At 48.3% G+C, this 15,000-nt stretch overlaps 1 protein-coding gene across 2 annotated transcripts in view; it reads left to right on the forward strand.

Annotated features, from left to right (window-relative positions):
* sel1l (SEL1L adaptor subunit of SYVN1 ubiquitin ligase) overlaps window positions 1-15,000 on the forward strand; it is a 157,862-nt gene that overhangs the window by 106,253 nt on the left and 36,609 nt on the right. For both annotated transcript variants that reach the window (XM_084315133.1, XM_084315134.1), the window contains exons 14-16: window positions 2,672-2,749; window positions 9,238-9,300; window positions 13,609-13,696. In XM_084315133.1, coding sequence (XP_084171259.1) covers window positions 2,672-2,749; window positions 9,238-9,300; window positions 13,609-13,696 — 229 coding nt within the window. The remainder of the gene's footprint in view (window positions 1-2,671; window positions 2,750-9,237; window positions 9,301-13,608; window positions 13,697-15,000) is intronic.

Genomic DNA, 15,000 nt, shown 5'->3' on the forward strand with positions numbered 1-15,000 from the left:
TGTTTTATAAGGGTAGTGTTGGGTTGCTGTGTGTTTTGGTGTGTATAGGGTTAAGTGGGAGTGTATTGTTTGTTTGGAAGTCGCGTCGGCCAGGCTCGTTTGCTGGCTGACGTCAGACGCCAGTATGGAGTTTGCCAAAATGAGCAGGAAGCATGGTATAAAGATTAATGCTTCTAATGTGTCCGTAGAGGATTGCAGCTTGGCAAAATAGGTAAAGTCGTTGGACATAAAAGTGTGAAATCAGCCGCGAAGATGAGCGGTAGTATTGTCATTTTTCTAGATTGCCTTGAGAAGGTGCATTCGGTTGTTGAATCGGGGATCAATATCGAGGATGTGTCTATTGCGGTGGAGCATCTGTCCACACCAGGCAGAAGGGTTAATATAAATAACATCCCGCCGTTCATAAGTGACGAAGTACTGATAACTCAACTTGCAAGGTATGGGAGGATAATTTCCCCGATAAGAAAACTGTCATCTGGATGCAAATCTCCGTTGTTAAAACATGTTGTGTCACATAGACGCCAGGTTTTAATGATTCTCGAGAACAACAGAGGAGATTGATTTGGTTTTGAAATTAAGAGTCGATGATTTTGATTACGTTGTTTTTGTGAACTCTGGAAGCTCAAGGTGTTTCCGTTGCGGGGAAGAGGGTCATTTAATTCGAGATTGTGTGAGGGAAGAGGGGAGAGGCGTACGGTCTCAGCCTGCGCGCAGTGCAGCGGGGACGGTGATCCCAGTCACGGATGCGCATAGCGCAACGGGGACGGTGATCTCAGTTGAAGCTGCGCGTAGTGCAGGTGTAGAGAGTGAGGGGAGAGGGGCAAGGCGAACTCCGTCTCAGCCCCGAGACGAGCGCGGGGCTGGGCTCAGCGCAAGTAGTGGTACAGAGGAGGGCAGAGTGTTGCAGCGCAAAGCAGCGAGCGGTGACGACAACAGAGTCCCGCTGCAGACCGCCAGCAATGTAAATAGTGTCCTTGTGCAGACCGTCAGTAGCACAGCGGATGGTATCCAGCTGCAGGGTCACAGAACCGGTGTAGCAGGTACGAAGCAACCTGTTGATGTAATGAGGACAGTTGCTGGGGATGGAAATGAGGGGGGGGGGGGGTCGTGGCAGGAAGGATTACGGAGGTGGAGGGTGGATCTGTTGAGACACAAGGGACTGGAGAAGGGGATGAGGATGAGGGGGGGGGGGGGGTCGTGGCGGGAAGGGTTAAAGATGTGGGGAGTGTACCTGGGGTAGCTGCAGATGATGAGGGGGTCGGGGTGGAGGAAGTAGAGGATATTGACATGGGGGAGGGGGACGGCGGGGTGGGGGTTGCTAGGCAGGTTGAGGTGTTTGGGGTGTCGAGCTCTCAAGCTAAGAAGGCAGATGTGACGGAGGAACTTAGCAGTACGCAGAGTACGCAGGGGCGTTTATGGGCAGACTTTGTGGAAAGTGATGATGAATATGTGGAAGATGGTTATTCCTATTCAATGGAGGCAATGAAACTGTTTTTAAAGTTGACAAAGAACAGGAAGAGTGTGGAGGTGAAAGATTTTTTTCCAGATAAAATGTTGTTTGTTGCAGCAGCAAAGGAACATATGAGGTTTAAAGGAGAAGGTCGTTTTGTTGACACAGATATATACAGGATGAGGAAGATTGTACAGAAGGTAATACAGGGCCCCAGTGTGGAGGGGGCTGGAGTGGAATAGGTGTAGTTTTTGTTTTGTTTTATTTTTATTTTTTATTTCTGAAATGAGAGTTTTTTTATTGACGGGACTGGTGTGTTGTCACTTAGGACTGGACGTTTCATGGTGTCCTGATGCTGAGGCCTGGAGGCTGAGACTTTGGTTGATCATCTCATGTACTCGTATGCATTTGTGGAACTGTGTGAACATTTTACTGGCTCAGCCTCGGAGGGTGATGGAAGATGGGAAGTCACTGGGGGCTGCCAGTCTCCGCACGGGGGTGTGGGAGGTGAGGTTGGAGCGGCATCTGGACCGGGAAGGAAAAGGCGGCCTCGGACGGGGAGGCGAGGGTTACAAAATGTCTACTGAGGATGTCGGTCCAGAGGGCATCTCGGTCCCCCTGCTCTGGTTTCGGCCCCTGACATCATTGAGGCCATATGATATAAGACGGGTGGACGGTAGGACGACTTCAAACTTGAAATGGAGCTTACGTGATAAGGATGAAGGAGGAGGGTCGGCTGTCGAAGCGGCCCGTTTTATCCACGAGATGGGTGGTGACTGGAGTCTGTCAGACACGCACAAAGGCCTGTTGTGTTGTACCAAAAGGGGAAAGGTGAAGACAGAGACGCTACAGTGCCTCTCCGGTGTGTCTCTCGTTGATACACTCAGACTTTTGGATCGTGTAGAGTTTTTTTCCCCCCCTCCATATGGGGGAAAAGTTCTAAGTGACAATTTGGTTCAGTTTAAGCAGTGTTGTCCCTAATTGATTTGTTTGTTGTGATTTGTTTTGTTTTTTTTGTGTTTTGTTTCTTTGTTTTGTTTGTTTGTTTGTTTTGTTTTTGTTGTTTGGGTTGTAGAATATTTTAATGTTGAAAGTTTATGTTGCATCTTGAGTGTTTTTAGTAAAGAATAAAGTTTTTTTATAAAATCAAAAAATCTCTCTCTCTCTCTCTCTCTCTCTCTCTCTCTCCCCCCCCTCTCTCTCTCTCTCTCTCTCTCTCAGATGTACTCAGAGGGCAGTGAGTTCGTCCCTCAGAACAATGAGACGGCCCTGCAGTACTTCAAGAAGGCCTCTGACCTGGTGACCCCTGACCTTCTCATGACATGTGGTTCTGACTGCTTCTCATGTGGTTCTGTCTGGTTCTGACTGCTCCTTCATGTGGTTCTGTCTGGTTCTGACTGGTTCTGTCTGGTTCTGACTGGTTCTGTCTGGTTCTGACTGCTCCTTCATGTGGTTCTGACTGCTCCTCATGTGGTTCTGTCTGGTTCTGACTGGTTCTGACTGATTCTGACTGCTCCTCATGTGGTTCTGTCTGGTTCTGTCTGGTTCTGACTGCTTCATGTGGTTCTGTCTGGTTCTGACTCCTTCATGTGGTTCTGTCTGGTTCTGACTGCTCCTCATGTGGTTCTGTCTGGTTCTGACTGCTTCATGTGGTTCTGTCTGGTTCTGACTGCTCCTTCATGTGGTTCTGACTGGTTCTGTCTGGTTCTGACTGGTTCTGTCTGGTTCTGTCTGGTTCTGACTGCTCCTCATGTGGTTCTGGTTCTGTCTGGTTCTGACTGCTCCTCATGTGGTTCTGACTGGTTCTGTCTGGTTCTGACTGGTTCTGTCTGGTTCTGACTGGTTCTGTCTGGTTCTGTCTGGTTCTGACTGCTCCTCATGTGGTTCTGTATGGTTCTGTCTGGTTCTGACTGCTCCTCATGTGGTTCTGTCTGGTTCTGTCTGGTTCTGTCTGGTTCTGACTGGTTCTGTCTGGTTCTGTCTGGTTCTGACTGCTCCTTCATGTGGTTCTGACTGGTTCTGACTGCTCCTCATGTGGTTCTGTCTGGTTCTGTCTGGTTATGTGTGGTTCTGACTGGTTCTGTCTGGTTCTGTGTGGTTCTGACTGGTTCTGTCTGGTTCTGTGTGGTTCTCACTGCTCCTCATGTGGTTCTGACTGCTCCTCATGTGGTTCTGGTTCTGTCTGGTTCTGACTGCTCCTCATGTGGTTCTGACTGGTTCTGTCTGGTTCTGACTGGTTCAGTTGAGGCAGCTGGCCAAAATTAAGCCCATCCTGCACGCCCAGCATTTTGAAGCAGTAATCCATGCATTTGTGACTACCAGGCTGGATTACTGCAATGCACTTTATATAGGGGTGAGTGGATCCTCAGTGGCTCGCCTTCAGATGGTGCAGAACGCCGCTGCCCGTCTTTTAACTGGCACTCGTAAATACGACCACATCTCACCGATTTTATTTTCACTCCACTGGCTCCCAGTGCACTTTAGGATTCATTTTAAAATTCTTTTATTTGCTTTTAAAGCCCTTCATGACCTTGCTCCACCCTACCTCTCTGAGCTGTTGCAGGTCTATACACCTTCTCGCTCTCTCAGGTCAGCTGACCAGCTGCTCCTAGTAGTGCCTACAACTAGGCGTAAGCTCAGGGGGGACCGTGCTTTCTCTGTTGCCGCCCCCAAAATGTGGAATGAGCTGCCACTGCAGATTAGGCAGGCCTCATCACTGCCCCGTTTTAAAGGCCTCCTTAAGACCCACCTCTTCTCTCTGGCTTTCGACACCATGTAGCTTGTTGATTTTATGATCTTATTGTCTTACTGTGTTGTTGTTGTATCGTTTTGTTACTGTTTCCCTTGCTTTTAAATTTTTTTTTTAAGTACTCTGATCTATTTAAACTTGTATTGCTGCCTATATTTACCTAATGTTTTTTATCTCTGTTTTGGTACTCTTGTTGTTTTTTAATCTATTTTTAGTGCTGCTAATAGTTTTTAATATGCTCCCCCTGTACAGCACGTTGTGCCCCTGTGGCTGTTAAAGCGCTTTATAAATAAAGTTGGATTGGATTGGATTGGATTGGTTCTGTCTGGTTCTGACTGCTCCTCATGTGGTTCTGGTTCTGTCTGGTTCTGACTGCTCCTCATGTGGTTCTGTCTGGTTCTGACTGGTTCTGTCTGGTTCTGTCTGGTTCTGACTGCTCCTCATGTGGTTCTGTCTGGTTCTGACTGGTTCTGACTGGTTTTGTCTGGTTCTGTCTGGGTCTGTCTGGTTCTGACTGCTCCTTCATGTGGTTCTGACTGGTTCTGACTGCTCCTCATGTGGTTCTGTCTGGTTCTGTCTGGTTCTGTGGTTCTGACTGGTTCTGTCTGGTTCTGTGTGGTTCTGACTGGTTCTGTCTGGTTCTGACTGCTCCTCATGTGGTTCTGTCTGGTTCTGTCTGGTTCTGACTGCTCCTCATGTGGTTCTGTCTGGTTCTGTGTGGTTCTGACTGCTCCTCATGTGGTTCTGTCTAGTTCTGTCTTTCTGACTGCTCCTTCATGTGGTTCTGTCTGGTTCTGACTGCTTCATGTGGTTCTGTCTGGTTCTGACTGCTTCATGTGGTTCTGACTGCTTCATGTGGTTCTGTCTGGTTCTGACTGCTTCATGTGGTTCTGTCTGGTTCTGACTGCTCCTTCATGTGGTTCTGTCTGGTTCTGTCTGGTTCTGACTGCTCCTTCATGTGGTTCTGTCTGGTTCTGACTGGTCCTCATGTGGTTCTGTCTGGTTCTGACTGCTCCTCATGTGGTTCTGTCTGGTTCTGACTGCTCCTTCATGTGGTTCTGTCTGGTTCTGACTGCTCCTCATGTGGTTCTGTCTGGTTCTGACTGCTCCTCATGTGGTTCTGTCTGGTTCTGACTGCTCCTCATGTGGTTCTGACTGGTTCTGACTGCTCCTCATGTGGTTCTGTCTGGTTCTGTCTGGTTCTGACTGGTTCTGTCTGGTTCTGACTGGTTCTGTCTGGTTCTGTGTGGTTCTGACTGCTCCTCATGTGGTTCTGTCTGGTTCTGTCTGGTTCTGACTGCTCCTCATGTGGTTCTGTCTGGTTCTGTGTGGTTCTGACTGCTCCTCATGTGGTTCTGTCTGGTTCTGTCTGGTTCTGACTGCTCCTTCATGTGGTTCTGTCTGGTTCTGACTGCTTCATGTGGTTCTGTCTGGTTCTGACTGCTTCATGTGGTTCTGTCTTGTTCTGACTGCTTCATGTGGTTCTGTCTGGTTCTGACTGCTTCATGTGGTTCTGTCTGGTTCTGACTGCTCCTTCATGTGGTTCTGTCTGGTTCTGTCTGGTTCTGACTGCTCCTCATGTGGTTCTGTCTGGTTCTGTCTGGTTCTGACTGCTCCTCATGTGGTTCTGTCTGGTTCTGACTGCTCCTTCATGTTGTTCTGTCTGGTTCTGACTGCTCCTCATGTGGTTCTGTCTGGTTCTGACTGCTCCTCATGTGGTTCTGTCTGGTTCTGACTGCTCCTCATGTGGTTCTGTCTGGTTCTGACTGCTCCTTCATTTGGTTCTGACTGGTTCTGACTGGTTCTGTCTGGTTCTGACTGGTTCTGTCTGGTTCTGTCTGGTTCTGACTGCTTCATGTGGTTCTGTCTGGTTCTGACTGCTTCATGTGGTTCTGTCTGGTTCTGACTGCTCCTTCATGTGGTTCTGTCTGGTTCTGTCTGGTTCTGACTGCTCCTTCATGTGGTTCTGTCTGGTTCTGTCTGGTTCTGACTGCTCCTCATGTGGTTCTGTCTGGTTCTGTCTGGTTCTGACTGCTCCTCATGTGGTTCTGTCTGGTTCTGACTGCTCCTTCATGTGGTTCTGTCTGGTTCTGACTGCTCCTCATGTGGTTCTGTCTGGTTCTGACTGCTCCTCATGTGGTTCTGTCTGGTTCTGACTGCTCCTCATGTGGTTCTGACTGGTTCTGACTGCTCCTCGTGTGGTTCTGTCTGGTTCTGTGGTTCTGACTGGTTCTGTCTGGTTCTGTGTGGTTCTGACTGGTTCTGTCTGGTTCTGTGTGGTTCTGACTGCTCCTCATGTGGTTCTGTCTGGTTCTGTCTGGTTCTGACTGCTCCTCATGTGGTTCTGGCTGGTTCTGTGTGGTTCTGACTGCTCCTCATGTGGTTCTGTCTGGTTCTGACTGCTCCTTCATGTGGTTCTGTCTGGTTCTGACTGCTTCATGTGGTTCTGTCTGGTTCTGACTGCTTCATGTGGTTCTGTCTTGTTCTGACTGCTTCATGTGGTTCTGTCTGGTTCTGACTGCTTCATGTGGTTCTGTCTGGTTCTGACTGCTCCTTCATGTGGTTCTGTCTGGTTCTGTCTGGTTCTGACTGCTCCTCATGTGGTTCTGTCTGGTTCTGTCTGGTTCTGACTGCTCCTCATGTGGTTCTGTCTGGTTCTGACTGCTCCTTCATGTGGTTCTGTCTGGTTCTGACTGCTCCTCATGTGGTTCTGTCTGGTTCTGACTGCTCCTCATGTGGTTCTGTCTGGTTCTGACTGCTCCTTCATTTGGTTCTGACTGGTTCTGACTGGTTCTGTCTGGTTCTGTCTGGTTCTGACTGGTTCTGTCTGGTTCTGTCTGGTTCTGACTGCTCCTCATGTGGTTCTGGTTCTGTCTGGTTCTGACTGCTCCTCATGTGGTTCTGACTGGTTCTGTCTGGTTCTGACTGCTCCTTCATGTGGTTCTGTCTGGTTCTGACTGCTTCATGTGGTTCTGTCTGGTTCTGACTGCTTCATGTGGTTCTGTCTTGTTCTGACTGCTTCATGTGGTTCTGTCTGGTTCTGACGGCTTCATGTGGTTCTGTCTGGTTCTGACTGCTCCTTCATGTGGTTCTGTCTGGTTCTGTCTGGTTCTGACTGCTCCTCATGTGGTTCTGTCTGGTTCTGTCTGGTTCTGACTGCTCCTCATGTGGTTCTGTCTGGTTCTGACTGCTCCTTCATGTGGTTCTGTCTGGTTCTGACTGCTCCTCATGTGGTTCTGTCTGGTTCTGACTGCTCCTCATGTGGTTCTGTCTGGTTCTGACTGCTCCTCATGTGGTTCTGTCTGGTTCTGACTGCTCCTTCATTTGGTTCTGACTGGTTCTGACTGGTTCTGTCTGGTTCTGTCTGGTTCTGACTGGTTCTGTCTGGTTCTGACTGCTCCTCATGTGGTTCTGGTTCTGTCTGGTTCTGACTGCTCCTCATGTGGTTCTGACTGGTTCTGTCTGATTCTGACTGGTTCTGTCTGGTTTTGTCTGGTTCTGACTGGTTCTGTCTGGTTCTGACTGCTCCTCATGTGGTTCTGTCTGGTTCTGTCTGGTTCTGACTGCTCCTCATGTGGTTCTGTCTGGTTCTGACTGGTTCTGACTGGTTCTGACTGGTTCTGTCTGGTTCTGTCTGGTTCTGACTGGTTCTGTGTGGTTCTGTCTGGTTCTGTCTGGTTCTGACTGCTCCTTCATGTGGTTCTGACTGCTCCTTCATGTGTTTCTGTCTGGTTCGGTCTGGTTCTGACTGGTTCTGTGTGGTTCTGACTGGTTCTGACTGCTCCTTCATGTGGTTCTGACTGGTTCTGTGTGGTTCTGACTGCTCCTCATGTGGTTCTGTCTGGTTCTGTCTGGTTCTGTGTGGTTCTCACTGATTATGTGTGGTTCTGACTGGTTCTGTCTGGTTCTGTGTGGTTCTGACTGCTCCTCATGTGGTTCTGTCTGGTTCTGACTGCTCCTCATGTGGTTCTGTCTGGTTCTGACTGCTCCTCATGTGGTTCTGGTTCTGTCTGGTTCTGACTGCTCCTCATGTGGTTCTGACTGGTTCTGACTGCTCCTCATGTGGTTCTGGTTCTGTCTGGTTCTGTCTGGTTCTGACTGGTTCTGTCTGGTTCTGACTGCTCCTCATGTGGTTCTGTCTGGTTCTGTCTGGTTCTGACTGGTTCTGACTGGTTCTGTCTGGTTCTGACTGGTTCTGTGTGGTTCTGTCTGGTTCTGTCTGGTTCTGACTGCTCCTTCATGTGGTTCTGACTGGTTCTGACTGCTCCTCATGTGGTTCTGTCTGGTTCTGTGTGGTTCTGACTGGTTCTGTCTGGTTCTGTGTGGTTCTGACTGCTTCTCATGTGGTTCTGTCTGGTTCTGACTGCTCCTCATGTGGTTCTGTCTGGTTCTGACTGCTCCTCATGTGGTTCTGTCTGGTTCTGACTGCTCCTCATGTGGTTCTGTCTGGTTCTGACTGCTCCTCATGTGGTTCTGTCTGGTTCTGACTGCTCCTCATGTGGTTCTGTCTGGTTCTGACTGCTCCTCATGTGGTTCTGTCTGGTTCTGTCTGGTTCTGACTGGTTCTGACTGGTTCTGACTGCTCCTCATGTGGTTCTGTCTGGTTCTGACTGCTCCTCATGTGGTTCTTTCTGGTTCCGACTGCTCCTCATGTGGTTCTGTCTGGTTCTGTCTGGTTCTGACTGCTCCTCATGTGGTTCTGTCTGGTTCTGACTGCTCCTTCATGTGGTTCTGTCTGGTTCTGACTGCTCCTTCATGTGGTTCTGTCTGGTTCTGTCTGGTTCTGTCTGCTCCTTCATGTGGTTCTGACTGGTTCTGACTGGTTCTGACTGCTCCTCATGTGGTTCTGACTGCTCCTTAATGTGGTTCTGTCTTGTTCTGACTGCTCCTTCATTTGGTTCTGACTGGTTCTGACTGGTTCTGACTGCTCCTTCATGTGGTTCTGTCTGGTTCTGACTGCTCCTCATGTGGTTCTGTCTGATTCTGACTGCTCCTCATGTGGTTCTGTGTGATTCTGACTGCCAGTCTTGTCTTGCAGGGGAACCCGGTGGGGCAGAGCGGCCTGGGCATGGCCTACCTGTACGGACGGGGCGTTCCAGTGGTGAGTCACGTGGACGGTTGGTTCGTGGTGGAAAATAGCCAAAGCTAATGACTTACTTACAGTCAAAAGAGACCTGGTTAATATACGATGTACAAACTATCGATACCAAATAGTCAGAGTTAGGCTGGATGACTCTCTAGCTAGGTCACCCGGAATGAGAGACCCCCCCCCCCAACCGGACCCGTTTAAAAACGAGGAACGCTCACCTCTCCAGGCCACAAGGTGGCAGTCTTCATCTGTTCCCCTCCCTGTTTAAAAACGAGGAACGCTCACATCTCCAGGCCACAAGGTGGCAGTCTTCATCTGTTCCCCTCCCTGTTTAAAAACGAGGAACGCTCACCTCTCCAAGCCACAAGGTGGCAGTCTTCATCTGTTCCCCTCCCTGTTTAAAAACGAGGAACGCTCACATCTCCAGGCCACAAGGTGGCAGTCTTCATCTGTTCCCCTCCCTGTTTAAAAACGAGGAACGCTCACATCTCCAGGCCACAAGGTGGCAGTCTTCATCTGTTCCCTCCCTGTTTAAAAACGAGGACCGCTCACCCCTCCAGGGCACAAGGTGGCAGTCTTCCCCCCCTCCCCATTTAAAAACGAGGAACGCTCACATCTCCAGGCCACAAGGTGGCAGTCTTCCCCCCCTCCCTGTTTAAAAATGAGGAACGCTCACATCTCCAGGCCACAAGGTGGCAGTCTTCATCTGTTCCCCTCCCTGTTTAAAAATGAGCAACGCTCACCTCTCCAAGCCACAAGGTGGCAGTCTTCATCTGTTCCCCTCCCTGTTTAAAAATGAGGAACGCTCACATCTCCAGGCCACAAGGTGGCAGTCTTCCCCCCTCCCCATTTAAAAACGAGGACCGCTCACCCCTCCAGGCCACAAGGTGGCAGTCTTCCCCCCCTCCCTGTTTAAAAATGAGGAACGCTCACATCTCCAGGCCACAAGGTGGCAGTCTTCCCCCCCTCCCTGTTTAAAAATGAGGAACGCTCACATCTCCAGGCCACAAGGTGGCAGTCTTCCCCCCCTCCCCATTTAAAAACGAGGACCGCTCACCCCTCCAGGCCACAAGGTGGCAGTCTTCCCCCCCTCCCTGTTTAAAAATGAGGAACGCTCACATCTCCAGGCCACAAGGTGGCAGTCTTCCCCCCCTCCCCATTTAAAAACGAGGACCGCTCACCCCTCCAGGCCACAAGGTGGCAGTCTCCCCTCCTCCCTGTTTAAAACGAGGAACGCTCACCTCTCCAGGCCACAAGGTGGCAGTCTTCCCTCCTCCCTGTTTAAAAACGAGTAACTCTCACCCCTCCAGGCCACAAGGTGGCAGTCTTCCCTCCTCTCCCTGTTTAAAACGAGAACAGCTCACCTCTCCAGGCCACAAGGTGGCAGTCTTCCCTCCTCCCTGTTTAAAATGAGGAACTCTCACCCCTCCAGGCCACAAGGTGGCAGTCTTCCCTCCTCTCCCTGTTTAAAACGAGAACAGCTCACCTCTCCAGGCCACAAGGTGGCAGTCTTCCCTCCTCCCTGTTTAAAAACGAGTAACTCTCACCCCTCCAGGCCACAAGGTGGCAGTCTTCCCTCCCTGTTTAAAAACGAGGAACGCTCACCTCTCCAGGCCACAAGGTGGCAGTCTTCCCTCCCTGTTTAAAAACGAGGAACGCTCACCTCCAGGCCACAAGGTGGCAGTCTTCTCTTCTCCCTGTTTGAAACGAGGAACGCTCACCTCTCCAGGCCACAAGGTGGCAGTCTTCCCTCCTCCCTGTTTAAAACGAGGAACGCTCACCTCTCCAGGCCACAAGGTGGCACTCTTCCCTCCCTGTTTAAAAACGAGGAACGCTCACCTCCAGCCCACAAGGTGGCAGTCTTCCCTCCTCCCTGTTTGAAACGAGGACCGCTCACCTCTCCAGGCCACAAGGTGGCACTCTTCCCTCCTCCCTGTTTAACACTTTCCGTGCCAGCAGTACCGTGCCTAGGAACCCCGTTGCGAGCCAACGGTCTATTCAATGACAGAGCGCTCATATTTGTGAACGCATAAACTATATCTTAAATTATGGCTATGTATCTAATACGCCTGTATTATCAATGACTTGTTTGCAGTCAACATTGTCAAAATGGATTGTTTTTTAATCGGTTCATTTCCGTTTTATACCATTTTGAAAAACGCTCGTTTTTTTTAAAGTTTCAGAGAAGAATAAAGATTCCACACGAATCGCCCTTTACTGAAATACACAAAACACGTTGTAATTTTTCGGCCTATTTATGAATAGTTTTCAAATAAACGCTAGATTATCGATAGTAAATGTGTACTTATGCACGCTATAGAAGCGGGCTGAAAGATTGCATACACACATACGGGACACGTTGATATATCTGTGAAAATAGCTCTGATTATCCCAAGACTGGTAAAATAGATTCCTTACCTCAGATCAGATGTTCTCCAAAAAGATTATTCCAATTCCTGATCGCCATTCCAAATATCGATTGCGTTTATTGATCCAACGCTGGGTACTGGAAACACTTATTCTCCGCTGTTCTGATGGTGGGCAATGACTGGGATCGTCTCCGGTTACATGCCTGACAAGTAAAATGTGGAATCCGGACTATTTTTTTCCTTATGCGTTTCATTCAATCCAATCCAATGGGGTGCAATACCATCCAGAGAGACGATAGGGGGCGGTATTTTCCCAATGGAGCTCAGAGAGAGTTCCAGTGGTAACATGAGGCTAGATTGATGAAATATGAATGGAAATCGCTAATAAAAAAAACGATTAAATGATGAGATTTCTCGTCGTTGGCACTCAATGGATGGCATGAACTAACGAGATTTCTCGTTGTTGGCACTGAAAGTGTTAAAGGGGACATGCATTATAAAAGGCTTTTTCCAGTATTTAGCATTGTTTTATAGCAATAGGGGTTAGTACCAATGGGTCTGTGTTAGCGCTGGACAGTATGGTCTAAATTTAAACGTATATCACAGTATAATTTGAAGCTTAGACGATAACGGTATATATCACGGTATATACACTGGTATGGCAGCTATTGCTGTACTCTTGTATTACTAGGACATATTTCACATAGTACAGAGGTATTTTAAGAACATTTACTGTGCAAAACTGCAATAGAAAAATGCAAAACCTTTTCTCAAGTTACTTCCATCTCTGAAAAACACTTTTTTCATTAAATACAATCAAATCAAGCAGCACAAAGTGAAAATAAAAACTACAGCAGGACAGGAGGTTTCTTTCCCTCAAACAACTCAAACACAATACAACTCCAACATAACTTAACTTTAGTGTACATGTTTGACAACGTAGAGAGAGCGAGAGCGAGAGAGCGTGATGTAATAGGTTTGAGTTTGAGCTTCCTAAGAAGCCGTAGGTGATGATGTCACAACAGGATGTCAACACAGTTGGAAACGAGAGCAGCAGCCCGATGGATAAAGCGATATAAAGGAATGAATAGCCAAATAAATGTGAAGTTATCTTTGAACCTCTGTTTTCAAGCCTTGTCAATATACCCCCCCCCCCCCCCCCCCCCTTTCCTCACTATGGAACTGGTGCTGCAGGCGCAGAGTCACGTTAGAACGTTAGCTTAGTGTGGCTAACGTTAGCCTGTTAGCTTAGTGGCTAACGTTAGCCTGTTGCTGCGCTAAATCAAGTCTCCTCTCAGCCTCCTATAGGTATAGTCAAAATCCATACCGTTTATACCGTCCACCCCTAGTCTGTGTCTCTAATTACCATATTGACTCATCAGTCTAGTCTCGAGTTCACGAGATCCTCCCTCACTCAACTAAGCCGTTCTGATTTGACAATTTTGCTGACGTGAATAGGGTACTGATTTGCATAACTAACTCTATGGTTGACAGCGACAGCAGAGCGAGTGGAAATATCTTCACTTCCTCAAACAGAGCGAGGCAGAGAGAGAATGAGCGGGAGAGAGAGAGAGCTTCTGTCGGGGAAACAAACACGCATTTTACACACAACCTGACGCGCGGAGGAAGCAGTGGAGAGATAACTTTTTGCTCTGGTGCTTTTGAGTACTTGATCAAAAATATAAAACAATGAATTTTTTTGAAAAAAACCTTTCTGATGTGTTCCATAGACTCACAGGAATTGTGTAAAGTTGCCCAAATAGTGCAAGGAATAGCAATGCATGTCCCCTTTAAAACAAGGACCGCTCACCCCTCCAGGCCACAAGGTGGCAGGCTTCCAGTGCAGCCTTCAATATATCGGCCAAGAGGCTGGACTTGCAGACGGACAGACAGACGAGCAGCTCCCTGTGTGATCAGCCTGTGCAGACGTTGCTTGTGTGCTTGTCCTCAGAACTATGAGCTGGCGCTGAAGTACTTCCAGAAGGCAGCGGAGCAGGGCTGGGTGGACGGGCAGCTGCAGCTGGGCACCATGTATTACAGTGAGTGTTGTGTGTGTGTGTTTTATTTAACCCTTTATTTTACCAGCTCCCCGAAGCCTGTTTTTCGGATTCGAACTTCGTCAGGGTTTTTCCGAACGAACGTGCGAACCTTCGTTTTTAATAAAAAAAAATTATAAGAATAATAATAATAAAAAAAATTTATACATTTTCTTTTGTTATTTTTTTTAATAATATCCTCAAACTAAATCCTCAATTTGAATAAAACGCAATTTTTTTTTAATCGTTTTCAAATAAACGCTAGATTATCGAGAGTATTTTTGTGTTCTTATGCACGATACAAAAGCGGGCTGAAAAATCATTTATTTTATCATTTAACGCCTAACGCCACACACACACACACACGCACACACACACATGTTGTGAACGCTGTGAAAAAAACCTCTGATTAACCCAAAACTGGTAACATAGAGTCCTTACCTCAGATCAGATGTTCTGCAAAAAGATTAATCCAATTCCTGATCGCCATTCCAAATATCGATCGCGTTTATTGATCCAACGTTATACTCTGAAACACATAATTCTCTGCTTCCAGTCCCCTCAATGAATGCACTAGTATCAGGTTGCATGCCCCAGAAGTAAAATGTGGACCGGAGTTCTTTTTTCTGATGCAAGTCCCATCGACTCCAATCCAATGATGTGCAATACCATCCGGGAGACGATAGGGGGCGGTATTTGCCCTTTTCGGCATCAGAGCCATTCCCAATGATAAGGTCAGGCTGGATCGATGAAAAATGAATGGATATCGCTAATAAAAGAAATAACGATTAAATAACGAGAACATTCGTTATTGGCACACAATGCATGGCGAGTTAGGACGAGAAATCTCATTGTTGGCAACCAAAGTGTTAATAAAAAATAAAAAATTCAGAGAGGGAGAGAGCAAGACCCATGGCCAAAATGGCAGCAAAACAAAAACAAACATACAAATACACAAACACAGGAACACGTGGTGCAGTGGGCAAGGCGCTCACCACGAATACTGGAGGCTGGGCTCAAACAGATCATCTCCCTGTTCGAGCCCAGCGCTCCACATTGCTTTGTTTAGCTTGTCGTCCGCACTAATACACATTGGCAGTATTAGGGGGAGGGAAAACTGAGGGGTGGGGATCGGGCGTTGTGGACAGCGACTCCTACAGGTCAGTTGGTGCGCCTGCGCAGTAGAATCAAGAAGCGACGGGGGCGGGGCCCCTCCAAAGCCCAGACCCCCGACGCTGAAAGATCGAGCTGCGCAGGTGAAAAGATGCGACTGCTGTTACCTCGAGTACCGGAGGGGACTCGTCGTG

Source organism: Notolepis coatsorum (genome assembly GCF_963971535.1).
Source record: "Notolepis coatsorum genome assembly, chromosome: 5".
Classification (NCBI taxonomy): Eukaryota; Metazoa; Chordata; class Actinopteri; order Aulopiformes; family Paralepididae; genus Notolepis; species Notolepis coatsorum.